This window comes from Protomyctophum bolini (assembly GCF_963924005.1).
Source record: "Protomyctophum bolini genome assembly, chromosome: 22".
NCBI classification, from domain to species: Eukaryota; Metazoa; Chordata; class Actinopteri; order Myctophiformes; family Myctophidae; genus Protomyctophum; species Protomyctophum bolini.
The window spans coordinates 33426648-33450580 of record NC_137883.1 but is presented as its reverse complement, the minus strand read 5'-3'; the positions used below and the strand labels follow the sequence as shown (position 1 = coordinate 33450580).

At 39.6% G+C, this 23933-nt stretch overlaps 1 protein-coding gene across 4 annotated transcripts in view; it reads right to left on the bottom strand.

Annotated features, from left to right (window-relative positions):
- The window catches only part of LOC308310032 (uncharacterized protein), a 39464-nt gene extending 17368 nt beyond the window's left edge, over window positions 1-22096 (bottom strand). Inside the window, exons 1-11 of one of the 4 annotated variants that reach the window (XM_080756063.1) lie at window positions 21859-22096; window positions 19187-19239; window positions 18738-18808; window positions 18132-18232; window positions 16712-16828; window positions 15666-15804; window positions 15409-15564; window positions 14418-14517; window positions 12488-12652; window positions 11403-11542; window positions 10304-10431 (exon numbers count right to left, since the gene is read on the bottom strand). In XM_080756063.1, coding sequence (XP_080612189.1) covers window positions 10304-10431; window positions 11403-11542; window positions 12488-12652; window positions 14418-14465 — 481 coding nt within the window. In that variant the 5' untranslated portion in view covers window positions 14466-14517; window positions 15409-15564; window positions 15666-15804; ... (3 more) ...; window positions 19187-19239; window positions 21859-22096. The remainder of the gene's footprint in view (window positions 1-10303; window positions 10432-11402; window positions 11543-12487; window positions 12653-14417; window positions 14518-15408; window positions 15565-15665; window positions 15805-16711; window positions 16829-18131; window positions 18233-18737; window positions 18809-19186; window positions 19240-21858) is intronic. The other 3 variants (XM_080756066.1, XM_080756064.1, XM_080756065.1) reach the window with 3 other exon arrangements.
- Between the last annotated feature and the right edge of the window lie 1837 nt (window positions 22097-23933).

The window sequence follows — 23933 nt, the reverse complement described above, 5'->3', positions numbered from 1 at the left end:
GCTATAACCCATCGTTTTTGTCATTTCGTCATTTTTTTCAAATCTTCAAAAATGATGAAAAACGGCGCGCTATAGTATGCCGTACGATATGGGCTATAGCCCACGGTACAAAATGATGAGAAACGAGGCTAAATTATTTTTTCAAAATTTCAAAAAACATGGGCTATAACCCATCGTTTTTGTCATTTCGTCATTTTTTTCAAATCTTCAAAAATGATGAAAAACGGCGCGCTATAGTATGCCGTAAGATATGTGCTATAGCCCACGGTCCAAAATGATGAGAAACGAGGCTAAATTATTTTTTCAAAATTTCAAAAAACATGGGCTATAACCCATCGTTTTTGTCATTTCGTCATTTTTTTCAAATCTTCAAAAATGATGAAAAACGGCGCGCTATAGTATGCCGTACGATATGGGCTATATATAGCCCACGGTCCAAAATGATGAGAAACGAGGCTAAATTATTTTTTCAAAATTTCAAAAAACATGCGCTGTAACCCATCGTTTTTGTCATTTCGTCATTTTTTTCAAATCTTCAAAAATGATGAAAAACGGTGCGCTATAGTATGCCGTACGATATGGGCTATAGCCCACGGTCCAAAATGATGAGAAACGAGGCTAAATTATTTTTTCAAAATTTCAAAAAACATGGGCTATAACCCATCGTTTTTGTCATTTCGTCATTTTTTTCAAATCTTCAAAAATGATGAAAAACGGCACGCTATAGTATGCCGTACGATATGCGCTATAGCCCACGGTCCAAAGTGATGAGAAACGAGGCTAAATTATTTTTTCAAAATTTCAAAAAACATGGGCTATAACCCATCGTTTTTGTCATTTTTTTCAAATCTTCAAAAATGATGAAAAACGGCACGCTATAGTATGCCGTACGATATGGGCTATAGCCCACGGTCCAAAATGATGAGAAACGAGGCTAGATCATTTTTTCAAAATTTCAAAAAACATGCGCTATAACCCATCGTTTTTGTCATTTCGTCATTTTTTTTCAAATCTTCAAAAATGATGAAAAACGGCGCGCTATAGTATGCCGTACGATATGGGCTATAGCCCACGGTCCAAAATGATAAGAAACGAGGCTAAATTATTTTTTCAAAATTTCAAAAAACATGGGCTATAACCCATCGTTTTTGTCATTTCGTCATTTTTTTCAAATCTTCAAAAATGATGAAAAACGGCGCGCTATAGTATGCCGTACGATATGGGCTATAGCCCACGGTCCAAAATGATGAGAAACGAGGCTAAATTATTTTTTCAAAATTTCAAAAAACATGGGCTATAACCCATCGTTTTTGTCATTTTTTTCAAATCTTCAAAAATGATGAAAAACGGCGCGCTATAGTATGCCGTACGATATGGGCTATAGCCCACGGTCCAAAATGATGAGAAACGAGGCTAAATTATTTTTTCAAAATTTCAAAAAACATGCGCTATAACCCATCGTTTTTGTCATTTCGTCATTTTTTTCAAATCTTCAAAAATGATGAAAAACGGCGCGCTATAGTATGCCGTACGATATGGGCTATAGCCCACGGTCCAAAATGATGAGAAACGAGGCTAAATTATTTTTTCAAAATTTCAAAAAACATGGGCTATAACCCATCGTTTTTGTCATTTCGTCATTTTTTTCAAATCTTCAAAAATGATGAAAAACGGCGCGCTATAGTATGCCGTACGATATGGGCTATAGCCCACGGTACAAAATGATGAGAAACGAGGCTAAATTATTTTTTCAAAATTTCAAAAAACATGGGCTATAACCCATCGTTTTTGTCATTTCGTCATTTTTTTCAAATCTTCAAAAATGATGAAAAACGGCGCGCTATAGTATGCCGTAAGATATGTGCTATAGCCCACGGTCCAAAATGATGAGAAACGAGGCAAAATTATTTTTTCAAAATTTCAAAAAACATGGGCTATAACCCATCGTTTTTGTCATTTCGTCATTTTTTTCAAATCTTCAAAAATGATGAAAAACGGCGCGCTATAGTATGCCGTACGATATGGGCTATAGCCCACGGTCCAAAATGATGAGAAACGAGGCTAAATTATTTTTTCAAAATTTCAAAAAACATGCGCTATAACCCATCGTTTTTGTCATTTCGTCATTTTTTTCAAATCTTCAAAAATGATGAAAAACGGTGCGCTATAGTATGCCGTACGATATGGGCTATAGCCCACGGTCCAAAATGATGAGAAACGAGGCTAAATTATTTTTTCAAAATTTCAAAAAACATGGGCTATAACCCATCGTTTTTGTCATTTCGTCATTTTTTTCAAATCTTCAAAAATGATGAAAAACGGCACGCTATAGTATGCCGTACGATATGCGCTATAGCCCACGGTCCAAAATGATGAGAAACGAGGCTAAATTATTTTTTCAAAATTTCAAAAAACATGGGCTATAACCCATCGTTTTTGTCATTTTTTTCAAATCTTCAAAAATGATGAAAAACGGCGCGCTATAGTATGCCGTACGATATGGGCTATAGCCCACGGTCCAAAATGATGAGAAACGAGGCTAGATCATTTTTTCAAAATTTCAAAAAACATGCGCTATAACCCATCGTTTTTGTCATTTCGTCATTTTTTTTCAAATCTTCAAAAATGATGAAAAACGGCGCGCTATAGTATGCCGTACGATATGGGCTATAGCCCACGGTCCAAAATGATGAGAAACGAGGCTAAATTATTTTTTCAAAATTTCAAAAAACATGGGCTATAACCCATCGTTTTTGTCATTTCGTCATTTTTTTCAAATCTTCAAAAATGATGAAAAACGGCGCGCTATAGTATGCCGTACGATATGGGCTATAGCCCACGGTACAAAATGATGAGAAACGAGGCTAAATTATTTTTTCAAAATTTCAAAAAACATGGGCTATAACCCATCGTTTTTGTCATTTCGTCATTTTTTTCAAATCTTCAAAAATGATGAAAAACGGCGCGCTATAGTATGCCGTAAGATATGTGCTATAGCCCACGGTCCAAAATGATGAGAAACGAGGCTAAATTATTTTTTCAAAATTTCAAAAAACATGGGCTATAACCCATCGTTTTTGTCATTTCGTCATTTTTTTCAAATCTTCAAAAATGATGAAAAACGGCGCGCTATAGTATGCCGTACGATATGGGCTATAGCCCACGGTCCAAAATGATGAGAAACGAGGCTAAATTATTTTTTCAAAATTTCAAAAAACATGCGCTATAACCCATCGTTTTTGTCATTTCGTCATTTTTTTCAAATCTTCAAAAATGATGAAAAACGGTGCGCTATAGTATGCCGTACGATATGGGCTATAGCCCACGGTCCAAAATGATGAGAAACGAGGCTAAATTATTTTTTCAAAATTTCAAAAAACATGGGCTATAACCCATCGTTTTTGTCATTTCGTCATTTTTTTCAAATCTTCAAAAATGATGAAAAACGGCACGCTATAGTATGCCGTACGATATGCGCTATAGCCCACGGTCCAAAATGATGAGAAACGAGGCTAAATTATTTTTTCAAAATTTCAAAAAACATGGGCTATAACCCATCGTTTTTGTCATTTTTTTCAAATCTTCAAAAATGATGAAAAACGGCGCGCTATAGTATGCCGTACGATATGGGCTATAGCCCACGGTCCAAAATGATGAGAAACGAGGCTAGATCATTTTTTCAAAATTTCAAAAAACATGCGCTATAACCCATCGTTTTTGTCATTTCGTCATTTTTTTTCAAATCTTCAAAAATGATGAAAAACGGCGCGCTATAGTATGCCGTACGATATGGGCTATAGCCCACGGTCCAAAATGATGAGAAACGAGGCTAAATTATTTTTTCAAAATTTCAAAAAACATGGGCTATAACCCATCGTTTTTGTCATTTCGTCATTTTTTTCAAATCTTCAAAAATGATGAAAAACGGCGCGCTATAGTATGCCGTACGATATGCGCTATAGCCCACGGTCCAAAATGATGAGAAACGAGGCTAAATTATTTTTTCAAAATTTAAAAAAACATGGGCTATAACCCATCGTTTTTGTCATTTTTTTCAAATCTTCAAAAATGATGAAAAACGGCGCGCTATAGTATGCCGTACGATATGGGCTATAGCCCACGGTCCAAAATGATGAGAAACGAGGCTAAATTATTTTTTCAAAATTTCAAAAAACATGCGCTATAACCCATCGTTTTTGTCATTTCGTCATTTTTTTCAAATCTTCAAAAATGATGAAAAACGGCGCGCTATAGTATGCCGTACGATATGGGCTATAGCCCACGGTCCAAAATGATGAGAAACGAGGCTAAATTATTTTTTCAAAATTTCAAAAAACATGGGCTATAACCCATCGTTTTTGTCATTTCGTCATTTTTTTAAAATCTTCAAAAATGATGAAAAACGGCGCGCTATAGTATGCCGTACGATATGGGCTATAGCCCACGGTACAAAATGATGAGAAACGAGGCTAAATTATTTTTTCAAAATTTCAAAAAACATGGGCTATAACCCATCGTTTTTGTCATTTCGTCATTTTTTTCAAATCTTCAAAAATGATGAAAAACGGCGCGCTATAGTATGCCGTAAGATATGTGCTATAGCCCACGGTCCAAAATGATGAGAAACGAGGCTAAATTATTTTTTCAAAATTTCAAAAAACATGGGCTATAACCCATCGTTTTTGTCATTTCGTCATTTTTTTCAAATCTTCAAAAATGATGAAAAACGGCGCGCTATAGTATGCCGTACGATATGGGCTATAGCCCACGGTCCAAAATGATGAGAAACGAGGCTAAATTATTTTTTCAAAATTTCAAAAAACATGCGCTATAACCCATCGTTTTTGTCATTTCGTCATTTTTTTCAAATCTTCAAAAATGATGAAAAACGGTGCGCTATAGTATGCCGTACGATATGGGCTATAGCCCACGGTCCAAAATGATGAGAAACGAGGCTAAATTATTTTTTCAAAATTTCAAAAAACATGGGCTATAACCCATCGTTTTTGTCATTTCGTCATTTTTTTCAAATCTTCAAAAATGATGAAAAACGGCACGCTATAGTATGCCGTACGATATGCGCTATAGCCCACGGTCCAAAATGATGAGAAACGAGGCTAAATTATTTTTCAAAATTTCAAAAAACATGGGCTATAACCCATCGTTTTTGTCATTTTTTTCAAATCTTCAAAAATGATGAAAAACGGCGCGCTATAGTATGCCGTACGATATGGGCTATAGCCCACGGTCCAAAATGATGAGAAACGAGGCTAGATCATTTTTTCAAAATTTCAAAAAACATGCGCTATAACCCATCGTTTTTGTCATTTCGTCATTTTTTTTCAAATCTTCAAAAATGATGAAAAACGGCGCGCTATAGTATGCCGTACGATATGGGCTATAGCCCACGGTCCAAAATGATGAGAAACGAGGCTAAATTATTTTTTCAAAATTTCAAAAAACATGGGCTATAACCCATCGTTTTTGTCATTTCGTCATTTTTTTCAAATCTTCAAAAATGATGAAAAACGGCGCGCTATAGTATGCCGTACGATATGGGCTATAGCCCACGGTCCAAAATGATGAGAAACGAGGCAAAATTATTTTTTCAAAATTTCAAAAAACATGCGCTATAACCCATCGTTTTTGTCATTTCGTCATTTTTTTCAAATCTTCAAAAATGATGAAAAACGGCGCGCTATAGTATGCCGTACGATATGGGCTATAGCCCACGGTCCAAAATGATGAGAAACGAGGCTAAATTATTTTTTCAAAATTTCAAAAAACATGGGCTATAACCCATCGTTTTTGTCATTTCGTCATTTTTTTCAAATCTTCAAAAATGATGAAAAACGGCGCGCTATAGTATGCCGTACGATATGGGCTATAGCCCACGGTCCAAAATGATGAGAAACGAGGCTAAATTATTTTTTCAAAATTTCAAAAAACATGGGCTATAACCCATCGTTTTTGTCATTTCGTCATTTTTTTCAAATCTTCAAAAATGATGAAAAACGGCGCGCTATAGTATGCCGTACGATATGCGCTATAGCCCACGGTCCAAAATGATGAGAAACGAGGCTAAATTATTTTTTCAAAATTTAAAAAAACATGGGCTATAACCCATCGTTTTTGTCATTTTTTTCAAATCTTCAAAAATGATGAAAAACGGCGCGCTATAGTATGCCGTACGATATGGGCTATAGCCCACGGTCCAAAATGATGAGAAACGAGGCTAAATTATTTTTTCAAAATTTCAAAAAACATGCGCTATAACCCATCGTTTTTGTCATTTCGTCATTTTTTTCAAATCTTCAAAAATGATGAAAAACGGCGCGCTATAGTATGCCGTACGATATGGGCTATAGCCCACGGTCCAAAATGATGAGAAACGAGGCTAAATTATTTTTTCAAAATTTCAAAAAACATGGGCTATAACCCATCGTTTTTGTCATTTTTTTCAAATCTTCAAAAATGATGAAAAACGGCGCGCTATAGTATGCCGTACGATATGGGCTATAGCCCACGGTACAAAATGATGAGAAACGAGGCTAAATTATTTTTTCAAAATTTCAAAAAACATGGGCTATAACCCATCGTTTTTGTCATTTCGTCATTTTTTTCAAATCTTCAAAAATGATGAAAAACGGCGCGCTATAGTATGCCGTAAGATATGTGCTATAGCCCACGGTCCAAAATGATGAGAAACGAGGCTAAATTATTTTTTCAAAATTTCAAAAAACATGGGCTATAACCCATCGTTTTTGTCATTTCGTCATTTTTTCAAATCTTCAAAAATGATGAAAAACGGCGCGCTATAGTATGCCGTACGATATGGGCTATAGCCCACGGTCCAAAATGATGAGAAACGAGGCTAAATTATTTTTTCAAAATTTCAAAAAACATGGGCTATAACCCATCGTTTTTGTCATTTTTTTCAAATCTTAAAAAATGATGAAAATCGGCGCGCTATAGTATGCCGTACGATATGGGCTATAGCCCACGGTCCAAAATGATGAGAAACGAGGCTAAATTATTTTTTCAAAATTTCAAAAAACATGGGCTATAACCCATCGTTTTTGTCATTTCGTCATTTTTTTCAAATCTTCAAAAATGATGAAAAACGGCGCGCTATAGTATGCCGTACGATATGGGCTATAGCCCACGGTCCAAAATGATGAGAAACGAGGCTAAATTATTTTTTCAAAATTTCAAAAAACATGGGCTATAACCCATCGTTTTTGTCATTTCGTCATTTTTTTCAAATCTTCAAAAATGATGAAAAACGGCGCGCTATAGTATGCCGTACGATATGGGCTATAGCCCACGGTCCAAAATGATGAGAAACGAGGCTAAATTATTTTTTCAAAATTTCAAAAAACATGGGCTATAACCCATCGTTTTTGTCATTTCGTCATTTTTTTCAAATCTTCAAAAATGATGAAAAACGGCGCGCTATAGTATGACGTACGATATTGGCTATAGCCCACGGTCCAAAATGATGAGAAACGAGGCTAAATTATTTTTTCAAAATTTCAAAAAACATGCGCTATAACCCATCGTTTTTGTCATTTCGTCATTTTTTTCAAATCTTAAAAAATGATGAAAATCGGCGCGCTATAGTATGCCGTACGATATGGGCTATAGCCCACGGTCCAAAATGATGAGAAACGAGGCTAAATTATTTTTTCAAAATTTCAAAAAACATGCGCTATAACCCATCGTTTTTGTCATTTCGTCATTTTTTTCAAATCTTCAAAAATGATGAAAAACGGCGCGCTATAGTATGCCGTACGATATGGGCTATAGCCCACGGTTCAAAATGATGAGAAACGAGGCTAAATTATTTTTTCAAAATTTCAAAAAACATGGGCTATAACCCATCGTTTTTGTCATTTCGTCATTTTTTTCAAATCTTCAAAAATGATGAAAAACGGCGCGCTATAGTATGCCGTACGATATGGGCTATAGCCCACGGTCCAAAATGATGAGAAACGAGGCTAAATTATTTTTTCAAAATTTCAAAAAACATGGGCTATAACCCATCGTTTTTGTCATTTCGTCATTTTTTTCAAATCTTCAAAAATGATGAAAAACGGCGCGCTATAGTATGACGTACGATATGGGCTATAGCCCACGGTCCAAAATGATGAGAAACGAGGCTAAATTATTTTTTCAAAATTTCAAAAAACATGGGCTATAACCCATCGTTTTTGTCATTTCGTCATTTTTTTCAAATCTTCAAAAATGATGAAAAACGGCGCGCTATAGTATGCCGTACGATATGGGCTATAGCCCACGGTCCAAAATGATGAGAAACGAGGCTAAATTATTTTTTCAAAATTTCAAAAAACATGGGCTATAACCCATCGTTTTTGTCATTTCGTCATTTTTTTCAAATCTTCAAAAATGATGAAAAACGGCGCGCTATAGTATGCCGTACGATATGGGCTATAGCCCACGGTCCAAAATGATGAGAAACGAGGCTAAATTATTTTTTCAAAATTTCAAAAAACATGGGCTATAACCCATCGTTTTTGTCATTTCGTCATTTTTTTCAAATCTTCAAAAATGATGAAAAACGGCGCGCTATAGTATGACGTACGATATGGGCTATAGCCCACGGTCCAAAATGATGAGAAACGAGGCTAAATTATTTTTTCAAAATTTCAAAAAACATGGGCTATAACCCATCGTTTTTGTCATTTCGTCATTTTTTTCAAATCTTCAAAAATGATGAAAAACGGCGCGCTATAGTATGCCGTACGATATGGGCTATAGCCCACGGTCCAAAATGATGAGAAACGAGGCTAAATTATTTTTTCAAAATTTCAAAAAACATGGGCTATAACCCATCGTTTTTGTCATTTCGTCATTTTTTTCAAATCTTCAAAAATGATGAAAAACGGCGCGCTATAGTATGCCGTACGATATGGGCTATAGCCCACGGTCCAAAATGATGAGAAACGAGGCTAAATTATTTTTTCAAAATTTCAAAAAACATGGGCTATAACCCATCGTTTTTGTCATTTCGTCATTTTTTTCAAATCTTCAAAAATGATGAAAAACGGCGCGCTATAGTATGCCGTACGATATCGGCTATAGCCCACGGTCCAAAATGATGAGAAACGAGGCTAAATTATTTTTTCAAAATTTCAAAAAACATGGGCTATAACCCATCGTTTTTGTCATTTCGTCATTTTTTTCAAATCTTCAAAAATGATGAAAAACGGCGCGCTATAGTATGCCGTACGATATGGGCTATCGTAGCCCACGGTCCAAAATGATGAGAAACGAGGCTAAATTATTTTTTCAAAATTTCAAAAAACATGGGCTATAACCCATCGTTTTTTTCATTTTTTTCAAATCCTCAAAAATGATGAAAAACGGCGTGCCATAGTATGCCGTACGATATGGGCTATAGCCCACGGTCCAAAATGATGAGAAACGAGGCTAACTTTTTTTTTTCAAAATTTCAAAAAACATGGGCTATAACCCATCGTTTTTTTTTCATTTTTTTCAAATCCTCAAAAACGATGAAAAACGGCGTGCCATAGTATGCCGTACGATATGGGCTATAGCCCACGGTCCAAAATGATGAGAAACGAGGCTAACTTTTTTTTTCAAAATTTCAAAAAACATGGGCTATAACCCATCGTTTTTTTCATCCTCGTTTTTTTCATCCTCGTTTCTCATCATTTTGGACCATGGGCTATAGCCCATATCGTACGGCATACTATAGCACGCCGTTTTTCATCATTTTTGAGGCTTTGAAAAAAAATGACAAAATGAAAAATAACGATGGGTTATAGCCCATGTTTTTTGAAATTTTGGAAAAAAAAGTTATCCTCGTTTCTCATCATTTTGGACCATGGGCTGTAGCCCATATCGTAGGGCATACTATAGGACGCCGTTTTTCATCATTTTTGAGGATTTGAAACAAATGAAAAAAACGATGGGTTATAGCCCATGTTTTTTGAAATTTTGAAAAAAAAAGGTTATCCTCGTTTCTCATAATTTTGGACCATGGGCTATAGCCCATATCGTACGGCATACTATAGCACGCCGTTTTTCATCATTTTTGAGGATTTGACAAAAATGAAAAAATGAAAAAAACGATGGGTTATAGCCCATGTTTTTTTTTATTTTGAAAAAAAAGGTTATCCTCGTTTCTCATCATTTTGGACCATGGGCTAGAGCCCATATCGTACGGCATACTATGTAAAGGACAGCACACGTTGGCTATGACACAGACATAATGTGGATTGAAGGAAACACACAGACAGAGTAAATAAATGTGTACCTTTTTTGTCTGAGGATGGTGTTGTAGTATCCATTGTGGTATCCATGAGTCGCAGTGGTGTAGAGGATGTGAAGATAGCGTGTTGGGCAGGTACACAAACTACACACGTTACTGGCTGCAGGGATGGTCTGGGAAGTACAGAGCAGTATGTAAGGCAGTGGAGTTGTGTATTGACTATTGACTTGATTTAATCAGTTATTTGCAGTAATGTAAATAGTACATAGTGTTGGCACACACACACACACACACACACACACACACACACAGATGTAACAAATATACGTGGAGACATTTGAAAGGTGAAGATGCCTGTGGAGCCCCCCATTGAATGGCATTTGTATGTCTGTTAAATGTGATAGTGTAAATGGGTCAATTGTATGTCGCTGTCTCTGAGTTACATGAGACCCCCATTACTATTGAGTGTAAATCAGTTAATTTGGTGTGGTTCCATTGGGTTCTAAATTATAATGTAGCTGGGGACATGGGGGAACTCCCCCCATGCATTACCGTAAACTATGATGTGGCACAGTGCCTCATTCTCTACACACACACACACACACACACACACACACACACACACACACGTGCGTTGCAAAAGTATAGCTGCCTGGAAGGAATTATTTACCTGGGCTGGTACCTGGCGGAACTTCGGAAGGCAACGTGTGTGACCCACGGCTCCGTCAGTGTGTGACCCACGCACGCGTGCGTTGCGAAATCCGTGAAAGAAAGTGTGTTGCGCTGCATGCTGTGTACTGTATGCCACTGTTGTTGTGTTGCGGCGGTAGGTGTGTCGTGTGTGTGTGTGTGTGTGTATGTATGCGCCGCCAAATTGTATAGGCCACTGTTTGTTGTGTTGCTGCGGTAGCTAGAGGAAGCATGCCAGTGGGGTAACAGTGAGAACGGTGGCCTGTGATGCAGGTGTCGCTAAGGTGCGGAGGTGTGTGAGGGTGCGAGGTTGGTAGGTGCGTGTGTGTGTGTGTGTGTGTGTGTGTGTGTGTATGTATGCGCCGCCAAATTGTATAGGCCACTGTTTTACTTTGCACATTCTCAGAGTTATGGAAGTCCTTGAAATACATGTGTTGTTTTTTGTTGTACTCACAGGTTGCTGTACGAGGTCCAGTCAGCCTTGCTGAGCGAGGGTCTGGTGGTCAGCAGGGCTGAGGTCAGATGAGACTGGCTGAGCAGCAGGCCTGATCCACTGGACACTGGAGTCACCCGATGACCACTGTCCTGGAGACCCTGCAACGCACGCACACGCACACGCACACACACACACACACACACACACACACACACACACACACACACACACACACACACACACACACACACACACACACACACACACACACACACACACACACACACACACACACACACACACACACACACACACACACACACACACACGCACACGCGCTCACAAAGTAGAACATAAAAATAGGGTTTATTTTTTGCCTCTTGTCTGAGCACAGACATCACACAGGGCTGGCTATTACTTTTTTAATCGTGAAAAAGATGTGCAAAATTCATTACCAATTACATTTTTTTTGTGGCTTTCTCCTTTATTTTATATATTTTATGGAGGGACAGACAGTAGGCTGACAGGAAATGGGGAGAGAGATGGGGGGGGTGACATGCAGTAAAGGCCGTCGGGATCGGGAGTCGAACCCGCGGCCACACTGCCAGACTGGATTATACCAGCCAAGGTGCCTGGACCGCTGAGCCACGGCCCAGGCCTGACAATTATAATTTTAATATCTAGAATATCTTAGAAGACATTTTGTAGAATCGCAAAATGGGTTTTAACCCATTTAGGCCCGACTTCGAAAGAATATATATTCAAAGATTTGTGCCGCATTTTCACGATTAAAAAAAAATAGCAGATCTACAAGCTCATAGCGCGGCACTCGGTGCCGCGCTATGACCTTGTAGATCTGCTATTTTTCCAACAGCTCAAGTATAACATAATGCTTTTAAAACACCAAAAGGGGTTCGCATTATGTTGTGCTTTAGCTATTGAAAAATAGCAGATCTACAAGCTCATAGCTTGTAGGTCTGCTATTTTTGAAAAATGACTGACGACTGACATAGAAACATGGCTTTTTTCAGAAAACTGTCATTTTCAAACAGACATTTTTAGAATCTGATCTCAGGTCAGAATGGGTTAAAGAGTCAACTCACGCGGTCTCTCCTGTGGCTGCTCTTGATGGTTCTGATCTCCTGCTGCAGTCTCTCCATCTGCTCCGGGCTGAGCTCCGTGAAGCCCGTCTGGACCGAGGGCATGTAGGCCGGGAGGGGGACGTGGAGTGAGATATTGTCCTCTAGGTTCACATCCATGTGAAAGTTCTGGCACAAAACGTGTATTTAGTCAAATATCTCGACCTTTCCACCGCATTCACACGGACACCTTTCACTCCGGGCAAAGGGGGTACAGAATTAATTCACCAAATCTTCCTCTGACCACACCCAACACAAATTGACCAGGGAAGCACACAATCGGCAGGTGCTTGCGATAGGTGCTGGGTAATTAATCACACCACCTGCCTATTGTGCCCCAAACTTGCGTTTCCCTGACGACGTTTGCGACGGTCAAAGGAATTTTGGATAAATTAAGTCTAGATGTCATTCCGAGTGCCTTTGCCCGGAGAGAAAACCGTCCAGGTGCAGCTTGTGAAAAAGTGGAGATATTTGACTAAACAAACATTTTATGATAATGACTTCACATGGATATGAAAGTTGAGGACCATATCGGACTCCCAAGTCTTTATTTCAAAGACTTGGGAGTCAGATATGGTCAACTTTCATATCTATATACATTTATTGAGAGAGTACACACGGAGCGCCGACCACATTTACACCGCCATGCTGCCGCTGCAAACGCAAGTCTACAGCATTGATCTATATGGCTCTGGTATGTGAAATAATGCAATGTATATAACAGACATTCTAGGGCTATAATTAGTCACATCTGCCTTGTTGTGAAGCCTAAAAGCCATGAAGAAATTAAAAGTTTATATTCATATGTGACCAGATTTCACTGAGCCTGCCATCATGCACATCCCAGCTTTTCACCCGAGTAGAACTTTTTGTCAGCCCGCAAAATGAGTTAATAGCACAGGCTGACTCCTCACATACTAGAGCATGTCTGAAATAAGTGTCAGAGCTGAAATCGACATGTAAATATGAAATAAATGCTTCACAGAAATAAATGCTTCACAGAAGTAAACCTGTCAAGTCTGTTTTCTCAAAACTCGCCGTTTTCTGCAAGACTGTTCAGGATAGTGCGTTACAGTGGAGATGTAATGGAACTCTTAGACTCGGTAGACTATCTTTAGCCTTGTAGGCATATGTACCGGTATGTATTTATTCAAGCGGCAATGATACGTTGCCGCTCTGCTCTGTAGTAGGTTCCATCCTGGAGGCCAATCTTTCCGGTGATAAAATGGCCACCAACGTAATCAAAAAAGTCAATCAAAGAACAAGATTCCTTTACAGGATCTCCTCACTGGTCAACAAAAACACCCAGAAGACCTTAACAGGAGCCCTCGTACAAGGTTTCTTTGACTATGCATCCACCTCGTGGTACCACAGCACCTCAAAGGCCCTTAAAACAAGGCTCCAGACCTCCAAAAAAAAAATATGCCGGGCTCCTACTTGGCCTCACCCCCCGAACCAACCTCACCCCTGCCCACTTTGACAGGCTGGGATGGCTTAGGGTCGACGACAGAGTACAGCATCTTGCAATGGGTCTAGTCCACAAGATTCGATACACCACCAAGATACCCATGTAACTGTCTAAATACTTCCTTAATGTAAACGAAGTCCACACCCACAACACCAGAGGGAGTGCAACAAACCATGTACAACCCAGATTCGGCACACACGAGAGTACTTTCTGCTTTTGGTACTTTAAAGTACATTTCGATACCAATACTTTTGTACTGTAAAGTACATTTTGAATTCGAGACTTTTACTTTACTTACAACTAACAGATTGCATTGCAGTATTGATACCGTTACTCGAGGAAAACATTTGACTACTTATTTGACACCACTGGATATTGGCCAGTCAGATTAGCCCAGAGTGAAGCTGTAAAACAGTGAGCACTGACATTTCTTCCTGGAACACACAAAGCTCCTCTCCTCGGTACAGGCGTCATCGTTCCACTTCCCGCTCACCAGGTGGTGGTGAGTCATCGTCACGCAGTCTTCCTGTTGAGGAGTAAAAATACAACCTGAAGCTATTTAGGTAGACAAATAATCCAGCACACATTTGTGTTGTAGAACTCGCCTTGACTTAAGTCAAGTCAAGTTAAAGGAGAATTCCATACTAAAAGGCTTTCTTACCTTTCTTTGTAGTTGTTACGTCACCACCAAAGAGGTCCAGGTGTTATTTTGTGCAAAAGCTCCTTATTGGCTATTTCCCCTACCATAAGCCCTAAATGAATTGCATTGAATTGAATGGGAATTGAATGGGGCTATGGGGTGTCGTGCTAATTCGCTTATTTTCATCGCTCAAAATTATAATTTCTTTGTATATATAGCGGCACACTTTACTACTTCTTTCGATGGAAATAAGCGAATTAGCATAACACCCCATAGCCCCATTCAATTCAATGCAATTCATTGAGGGCTTATGTAGGGAAAAAAACACCTGGACCTCTTTGGTGGGGACGTAACAACTACAAAGAAAGGTAAGACAGATAAGAAAGCATTCTAGCATGGGTTAAGTCAAGTTCTATAATACAGTGGTTTCAACCTTTTTAGCCTGTGACCCAAAAGAGGAATTTGTTGTCTCCCCGCGACACAAACTAGTGAAAATAGCAGATCTACAAGGTCTTGTAGATTTTCTAATTTATGGAATTTCTTAGATGTTTTCTTTGATTGCTTCATGTAATCATTGAATTTAGTTTTTATTCATGAAAATGTTTGCTTTTTTGGGAACGTTATTTTGAAAATGTTTTGAAATGATAAAAAAAAAAATAATAATAATAATCAAGGGACCCATAAAACGTGTCCACGACCCACTAATGGGCCCTGTCCCGCTGTTTGGGAAACAGTGCCATACCCAATAGGTATGGCAATACCCAATAGGGTTCTCACCATCCCTCCCACATTGTTGGGCTCATTGCTGTTCCAGTTGGTGTACAGTACTGGACTGATACCGTCACACCATCCATACTGGTTCTCCCACTAAAACATCCGACAGGCCAATCCATGCTGGGAGCTGCAAGTCCCTGAGATGGCTGGTCACGAAGTCTATTGAAGAGAGGAACATGGCAAAAGTTACCCCACTGATCCGCTTTCAACGTTTAAATGAAGGGATTCATTCATTCTTTCGCTCTCGCTGATCGCCTTACCGTTTTCATATTGGCTGTCAATTACAGCCAGATCTCCTTCCTGTGCCCTTGCACAAGGCGCGAGCATAGGACCAGTTGGCTTTAATGTCATCCTTTTGTCCTCTGAACAGGAAACATTTATTGTTGAAACGCAGCCAACCTGCAATCACAAAGACAAAGGCGTTATTATGAAAAGGAAAGAACTCGGGCTAGTGTTTCACAAGACATTAGATTTTGGTGAGCTACAGATTGAGCTGCATTTATTCCAGCTGATTTGTTTGATTGATTGATTGACACATTTTATCTTAGAGTACAGTACAGTATGTTAATGCAATGTACTGTAACTAACACAACTGCAGTGATTGCAGCTGCATGAGCTCCCTGCTCTTCTATTGAGATGGCTCAGTGGCTCAGTGGTAGAATGGCCGGTAGAACAGCTATACCCAAGCATGAGGTTCCCAGTTCGATCCCGGGCTCCACCAGAGTTAGTGTCGAAGTGTCCTCCTTGACCTTGAGGAAGACGCTGAACCCCTAATTGCTCCCGGTGTGCAGGTTAGGTTGGTGCCTTGCATGGCTTCCTCTGCCATCGATGTATGAATGTGTGTGTGAATGGGTGAATGTAATGCCCAATCTATGTAAAGGTGTGTGAATGTGTGCGTGAATGGGTGAATGTAATGCCCAATCTATGTAAAGGTGTGTGAATGTGTGCGTGAATGGGTGAATGTAATGCCCAATCTATGTAAAGGTGTGTGAATGTGTGCGTGAATGGGTGAATGTAATGCCCAATCTATGTAAAGGTGTGTGAATGTGTGCGTGAATGGGTGAATGTAATGCCCAATCTATGTAAAGCGCCTTGGATAAAAGGCGCTATATAAATGCACCATTTAGTAGGTACAACTGGGGGACAAGAGGAAGCTTAATATTCTGTTTTAGCTTAGCAGTATACATTTTGGCGCTCGCATGGGAAACCTGGGTTAAAATCCCCGGTTTGGACATTCGGTATAGCTTAGGGATTGCAAAATGAATCAAACAAATTACGTTTGTGTGCGCATGATGTGCTTGTTTACCTGTAGGACAGTTGCCTTCCCAAGGCTGTGTAGGTGGCGGAGGGGTGTGGATGTCTCCAGGGTACTTCTTGCACACATACCCTGCTCGTATGCCACAGTTCATATCATTCCACCCTCCTGAAGGAACAGACACGTACAATAGAATGAACATCCAGGGCTATTCATTAACTCTGTCGTCCGTATGTTGGGTATGTCAGGTGATTTTTAAGATTCTTACATTTCTTTTTTTCTAAATCTCACTAAGTATACAAGAATAGAGTGTTGCAGTCCCACCCCCTTCGAGGGCACCAGAAGAGAATTTCCCATTCATTTTCCCATAGACGTTTCAGAAAGTATTTATTTAAAGACCTTTAAGCTGTGTACAACACTTATTTTTTTTTGTTTTTCTTCTGTCAAATTATTTGTCTGGCCCAAAAAAGTTTGCTTATTGTCATGATTTGACATCATCCGAGGTGGCTTTGTCCGAGGCTTTAACGGTCTTTAAATAAATACTTGTTGAAACGTCTACGGGAAATTCTCTTCTGGTGCCCTTGTGTTGCCCTTAGTAGCGGGACTGCGGCGTTTAAGAGTTTAAGTGATAACACTGGAGTCTCTATTCTGGCATGTAATACTAAGATAATTTACAAGCTTACAATACGATGCATTGTGAGCTTGTACATCTGCTATTGTTGTCGTACAACTGTGTCTTTTAAGCACGCGTTACCGCAGTGAAATATGTTCTCCGCATTTGACCCATCTCTTGGAGCGGTGAGCCGCAGCCAAGGAGCGGTGAGCTGCAGCCGTGCCGCGCTCGGGAATCATTTGATTAGTAGATTTGACCCCCCAATCCAACCCTTTGATGCTGAGTGCCAAGCAGGGACTGACCCCCCAATCCAACCCATTGATGCTGAGTGCCAAGCAGGGACTGACCCCCCAATCCAACCCTTTGATGCTGAGTGCCAAGCAGGGACTGACCCCCCAATCCAACCCATTGATGCTGAGTGCCAAGCAGGGACTGACCCCCCAATCCAACCCATTGATGCTGAGTGCCAAGCAGGGACTGACCCCCCAATCCAACCCATTGATGCTGAGTGCCAAGCAGGGACTGACCCCCCCAATCCAACCCTTTGATGCTGAGTGCCAAGCAGGGACTGACCCCCCAATCCAACCCATTGATGCTGAGTGCCAAGCAGGGACTGACCCCCCCAATCCAACCCTTTGATGCTGAGTGCCAAGCAGGGACTGACCCCCCCAATCCAACCCTTTGATGCTGAGTGCCAAGCAGGGAGGCATTGGGTCCCATTTTTACAGTCTTTGGTATGACCCGGCCGGGGATCGAACCCACGACTTCCCAGTTTCAGGACACTCTAACCACAAGACCACTGTCTGGTCATTCAGTGATTCTAAATGAATGAATTGACACACTGTCAGTAGACTATACCTTGACGTCTGTTCATGGACACACAGAACTCCTCCCCGTGAGCATTGTTGGGCTCGCCTGCATCCCAGTGAGTATAGATGACAGGAGACTCGTCCATCCACCTGAGGTTAGAAGTTGTATATTGTCATTCTTTATCATACTACTACTACTACTACTACACTACTACTACTACTACTACTACTACTACTACTACTACTACTACTACTACTACTACTACTACTACTACTACTACTACTACACTACTACTACTACTACTACTACTACTACTACTACTACTACTACTACTACTACTACTACTACTACTACTAATAATAATAATAATAATAATAGCTTTATATAGCAGCATTCAAAACAGAGCTTTAGAGTTAGATCAAATCCATTAAAAACTATACATAGAATATTTAACACAATAAATAGAGTAATAAAGCAATGGAAACTGCAAGTTTTCATTCATTAAAATAAATCTTTAATCAAATCAATGATGATCAATGATCAAGTTTTACTCTGTAAAAATTGTGTTTTTGTTTGGTGAAATTATACAAAGGTGATCTTTATGAGCATTAGTGGTCAATACAATCAAATGCAATGCATTCCCAAAGAACTTACATGGCTTGTCCATCTGTAATACCAAACAATACCATTCCAATCCACGCTGCAGAGACCTCGCCTGTCCCCACCTGGAAAACCAACAACACAACATTTCAATCATAACATTTCATTATATTTCTTGCTATGAAATACATATAGGTGTATGGGCAATTGATTGTATAGAATATGTCTCTGGGCATGTTCACACTGTCCTCCTTTTAAAGCCAAGCTTCCCTATTCTGGGAGTGAACATTCTGTGAAAATAGCAGATCTACAAGCTCAGGACACATGACATGATTAGATTAGATTTTTGGTGAAGAGTCGTGGGGCCCTAGTTTCGTCAGTGCTAAACCCTTTATCCCTAAACTTCTTTGGCTTTTTTACAATTATGTTTTTCATAATTGTAAAAACCATTTAAACTTTAAATGGTCAAATACTTGTTTACATGAAACCTTATGGGAAATTACCAAAAGGCTTTGAAGATCCAGGTACCCAAAGGATTCTTCATCGATGGCCTCATCTGAAAGACAGAACACAGAATATTACTACAGTGACCACATATAGACCACAAGCTCTAAATGCGTTCCTCATTATTCACGACTTGCGGTTGATGTCATAATGTCCGAAACCACCAGTTGCCCATGCATGGTATACTATACTATTGGATTTATTGATTAACTGAACTGGCCGGGTGGGTGTTTCTGCCCAAATCAAGTGCATGGCTGGTGTTCAGCTGCACAAGCCCACATCCTTTCAAGACGTAGTGCAGCTGAACACCAGCCATGCACTTGATTTGGGCAGAAACACCCACCCGGTCAGTTCAGTTAATCAATAAATCCAATAGTAGTATACCATGGCATGCATGGGCAACTGGTGGCCCTGGGGCCACATGTGGCCATCATCTTAATTTAATGCAGCCCCCAGGTTGATTTTATTTCAGCCGTTACACTTTATTTCAGCTGCTTTAATTTCTTCAGTCTATATTAGTAGCTTAATGATTAGTATTACATTTGTATTGTCTCTGTGAGTGGAAATATAGTGGCAAAATATGCCCACACCAATGTAGTAGAGTAGACAGTAAATATTGTAACTGCCAGTGACAGTTGGTTCTGCAATAATTTCTTTAGTTCCTGTAATTTGGTATACTTTTACTTTGACACCTCCTGTTACCTATCCATATATAGCTGAAGCCTGTTAGCTTCACTCACCTCAGACCAATAGACTCATTTCACACAGCCAGACTCCAGAGTGAGCAGAGGGAGAGAGCACCAGTGTGTGTGTGTGTGTGTGTGTGTGTGTGTGTGTGTGTTTGCACCAGACCACACGGTATGAAATGTTTGACTGTTTATGTGACTCTTATTATGTTTGTACTCTTATTGATTAAGCAGTGTTGAAGCCTGTGACATTTGCAGTGGTAGAGAACTTTTAGTGACTGAAGTTGTCTATTGTCTACAGTGCCTGTCCGTCACACTATGTGTAAATGTGACCATCGGTGACTGTTGATCAGCCCCACAAGCAGAACCCAAATGTAGTAAAGTTTCTGACACTTTTATGACTTTACCCATTGGGTCCTGGTTCACGCTGGGCTGCCACCAGTTATGCACACACAAATACAATGTAAACACGTAAAGAGAAAAGATTCTGCGCGGTTTTACGATGTTTTTTCCTGTGCTGGCTTACGAATGTGTGAACTATAAGTACCTTACATACCTCTGAGAAAATCTCCTGTGTCGCGGAAGCTGTTAAGTATTTTTAATCCATGTTTGATTAAAAATGTCGCTTCTTCCTACCTTGTTTATTGACACCTCATTGTACCGCCTATCTGGCTAGCTAGTGGAGATATAGCTATGACGTAGCCGGCACAAGCCAACCGCACATCGGGAGGCGGTACAATAAACGGTAAATAAACAAGAAGAAATCAAAGCGACATTTTTAATCAAACATGGATTAAAAATACTTAACGGCTTCCGCGACACAGGAGATTTTCTCAGAGGTATGTAAGGTACTTATAGTTCGCACATTCGTAAGCCATAACAGGTAAAAACGGCGTAATACCGCGCAGATCGACTAAACGAGGAGTTTGCTTAGGTCCACGTTCCAACAATCGCATTAGAAAATTTTGTAATGTCCAGGAACCCTACGCAAAGCTAGGTCCAATCATAAAAGCTTTCGGAGGGTTCCGAGAGGGGCTAACTGTTGATGTGCCCTGAGGTTCAAGTTGGTTCTGCAGCCCTTTAGCACCCTCGATACGCGGAGTGAGGTATACATGATTATTTATTTGTCTAGTTTCCATTTGGAGTATATCATTCATGATTGTATTTGTTTGGTTTTCGTTTGGTTGTGGTACTTTTTGGTTATTGTGCATTTTCCTTGTCTTATAATTGAAATGACTTGAGTTTTGTATCACTGTATTTATAATTGACCATAAATTAACCATTTTAATTGTTGATTGTACTGCCGAAGTGACAAGTTTAATGCACAGATTTTAGTAGTGAAACTATATGAGATTATTTGATTGTAAGTAACTGTATTTATTCTATATCCTTATAGTTTTCACAGTGTTGGAACAATAAACACACCCGTCGAGACCACCCAAACTTGTCATTATTTCATCAATCGAGGGGCAGCTACAGTAATGCTTAATTGGGTCGTCCACTCACAGTTAACAGTCTATGTATTGAGTTTGTGCTTGAAATGTACTGTCATTCTGCAAACTGTTAATAAATATTTCAATCAAACAATAACATCATGAATTGCTTTAAACAATCTCCTCTCTAGAGTGCAAACATGAAATAGAAATCACCATAGACATATATTTGTATCCTTTTAACCCAACAACCATGACATGTAAGTTACTGTGTTAATGTACTATAACCCTTTAACAAACAAGTATTACACCAAGGTTTAACTGCTTTAAATGTACACTTTAGTCCATTCATTCACGGTTATCAAGAAATAAAGTCTAAACCCATCTATTCATGTATTGACGTTTACCTGAGGCTTCTCAAATTGTCTGAAAATGGATCGTCAGAAACGCATTCACTTCAAAGGAAGGCTATTTAACGCGAGGTAACACAAATGCAAAAATAAAGATATTATTGCAAATAATACAAAGCAGCAATGATCAACTGTACTGTACCTTGTGTTCTCCGCCAGGTGCTTAAACAAAATAAACGTTTGGTTGTTTTGTAAACACTGAAGTGTTCCTTTGTTGGCGTAGTTGTTTACATTACTCCGTCCCAGTGTCATATCCAAATGGTACTCTTACTGAACCACTTCCTTCCAGTCCAACGTTGAAAGTCCAAAGGATAGATTGTCCCAAAAGGCGACAGCGCCCTCCTCTGGCCAGGATGAGTAACTGTAGGGCCACCTATGGCTTGTAGATCAGCTATTTAAAAAAAGATCTGTATATTATACATGTCAAAACTTTAAATGAGACATACAGCATTTATGTACTTTTATGCACATTTTGAATTCCGGATTTTTACTTGTAACAAAGTAATAAGTATACATCTATATTGCAGTATTGATGCCATGATACTGACTTCAGCAGTACCTACTAAGCCTAGGCATGTGGTCTGCTGCCCTCTAGTGTTGGTCCACAGAACTCACACTAAACTTGTGTTGGTGTAAACACACAATCTATGTAAAGGTGTGTGAATGGGTGAATGTAATGCACAATCTACAGTATGTAAAGCGCCTTGGATAAAAGGCGCTATATAAATGCACCATTTACCATTTTAGAAAACGTAGACATATGGGACATTCTGCATAATGACTAGTATATAGAGGGTATGCACTTGCATATACCCGAGTGGCAAAATGCGTGACAAAGTGAGTTTAATGTCATTTATCATCGTTTAATGCAATCAAATGCAACCTTTCTGTTGGGATGAATGGGCTGTCAAGGCCACAAGGTAGTTGTTTTGCCACTCAGTAGGCGTTCCTGGATAAACTTCCAGTCACACGCATATACCCTCTACAGGCTCATTTTACTTTTGGTATACACATGAAGTACATTTTGATGCCAATATACTGTTGTACTTTTTATTCAAGGTCATTTTGAATTCCACCAGTGCTCCTTATCCTTCCTCTCATGACAACATCAAACAGGCTTCCAACGTATACCGTATGGGCTACGTCCCGATCAACCCCCCCACCCCCCCCCCCCCCCATGCATCCAGGTCAAATTGAGTCCCCCTCCACCGGCATTGTGTGTGTGTGTGTGTGTGTGTGTGTGTGTGTGTGTGTGTGTGTGTGTGGAGTCCTGGAAGTCGGTTGATTACACACTCTATCTAGTGAGCTGTGAAATTGGGAGGTACGGTGTTTGTTATGGTAGGGGAGTCAGAGATGTTATTCTCCAGATTGCGTTGCTCCCCGAGTGACACTCGAGGTTTGATAGAGAGAGAGGCTGCAGCTCTCTAACACTTTCAGGACGGTCAGGGACGGGAACCCCTTTTGGTGTTTTGAGCATGTTGTACTTTAGCTGATTGAAAAATAGCAGATCTACAAGCTCGTAGCGTGGCACCGAGTGCCGCGCTATACAAGCTCGCTAGATCTGCTATTTTAGAAAATAATCGTGAAAATGTGGCCCAAATCTTTGAATATATATTTTTTCAGAGCGGGGGGGGGGTTCGGCAGCCAAATACAGATACTTCTGGGGGTCCTTTGACACGAAGAAGGTTGAGCACCAACTGACATAAAGAAACACAGGTTTTAGAAGGTTGAGCACCAACTGACATAAAGAAACACAGGTTTTAGAAGGTTGAGCACCAACTGACATAAAGAAACACAGGTTTTAGAAGGTTGAGCACCAACTGACATAAAGAAACACAGGTTTTAGAAGGTTGAGCACCAACTGACATAAAGAAACACAGGTTTTAGAAGGTTGAGCACCAACTGACATAAAGAAACACAGGTTTTAGAAGGTTGAGCACCAACTGACATAAAGAAACACAGGTTTTAGAAGGTTGAGCACCAACTGACATAAAGAAACACAGGTTTTAGAAGGTTGAGCACCAACTGACATAAAGAAACACAGGTTTTTCAGAAAACTGTTTTTTAATCGCAGGTTAAAATGGGCTAATGTGCGATTGTGCATGTCAGAGAGACGAGCTTGTAGATCTGATATTTTTCAAATTTTTTACATTTAATCATAATTTATTATTGAATTTGTAGTAGGCATAAAGTTATTTTTTTCATTTTAATATTGCA